This window comes from Penaeus monodon, chromosome 5 (assembly GCF_015228065.2).
Source record: "Penaeus monodon isolate SGIC_2016 chromosome 5, NSTDA_Pmon_1, whole genome shotgun sequence".
NCBI classification, from domain to species: domain Eukaryota; kingdom Metazoa; phylum Arthropoda; class Malacostraca; order Decapoda; family Penaeidae; genus Penaeus; species Penaeus monodon.
In genome coordinates, this window is record NC_051390.1 from 22,393,485 (window position 1) to 22,394,338 (window position 854).

The 854-nt window shown below is 52.1% G+C and overlaps 1 protein-coding gene across 1 annotated transcript in view; it reads left to right on the plus strand.

Annotated features, from left to right (window-relative positions):
- Positions 1 to 464: 464 nt before the first annotated feature.
- Positions 465 to 854, plus strand: part of LOC119573485 — a 680-nt gene continuing 290 nt past the window's right edge. Inside the window, exon 1 of the mRNA XM_037920702.1 lies at positions 465 to 665. Within this exon, the coding sequence (XP_037776630.1) occupies positions 465 to 665 (201 nt within the window). The remainder of the gene's footprint in view (positions 666 to 854) is intronic.

The window sequence follows — 854 nt, forward strand, 5'->3', positions numbered from 1 at the left end:
CTTGGTACTCGCTGGGGGATTTTCAAACTGAGGCTTTTTTGGAGTGTGAGTTCTTTTCTACCGACTACACTTGTTTCAAAACAAAGGGTTTCCCTCTCAGATCTAAGCATCCCGAAATCTCAACAGCAGTGTTTCATCTCGAGAGGCTCAAGAGTGAGGAGGTGGCCAAGGGGTATGCAGTGGCAGTCTCACATCGGTTTGAAGTGCCTGGGAAACCCTGTCAGCTCCTGGGGTCCGACCTCGGCGAAGGAGGCGTGTTGTCTCGGATGAGACGCTGAACACTATAGAGATGAGTCGTGCTGCCAGACTGGATGGAACCATGTCTTGCACAGGGAGCTGTCTTGCTCTGCTAGGGCCTCTTTGAGAATGGACCAAGAAAAGTATTTGGGGCAGGAGGAGTTGGAAGGTCATTTTGCCCAAATGACCTTCGAACTGCTTTCCGAGCCCTGAAGGAACTCCGGTCGATGTCCATCTCTCAATTGGGCTTGGTGAGGGCAGAGAATGGTCGCATTGTGTCAGAGCCAGGTGAGTATTGGGTCCGCTGGGTTGAGTACTTTGAGCAACTGTATAGGGTAGATCCCACGACTTCGCAACTCCCTTTGGCTTGGACACAGCCCCTAGTGGCTGATCCACCAGTCAGTGAGGCACCACTTTTCACCAAAGAGGTGAGAAGGGCTGTCTTTAGGCTGAAGAGTGGAAAGGTTGCTGGTGTCTGTGGGATTGCTGCCGAGTTGTAGAAGGCGGATGGAGAAGCCATGATCTGTGGCTTGCATGCAGTCCTGTCTGCCGTTTGGGAGACTAGTACCATTCCTCTTGACTGGAAAAGGGGCTTGGTCATCCCTATCTGCAAAAGG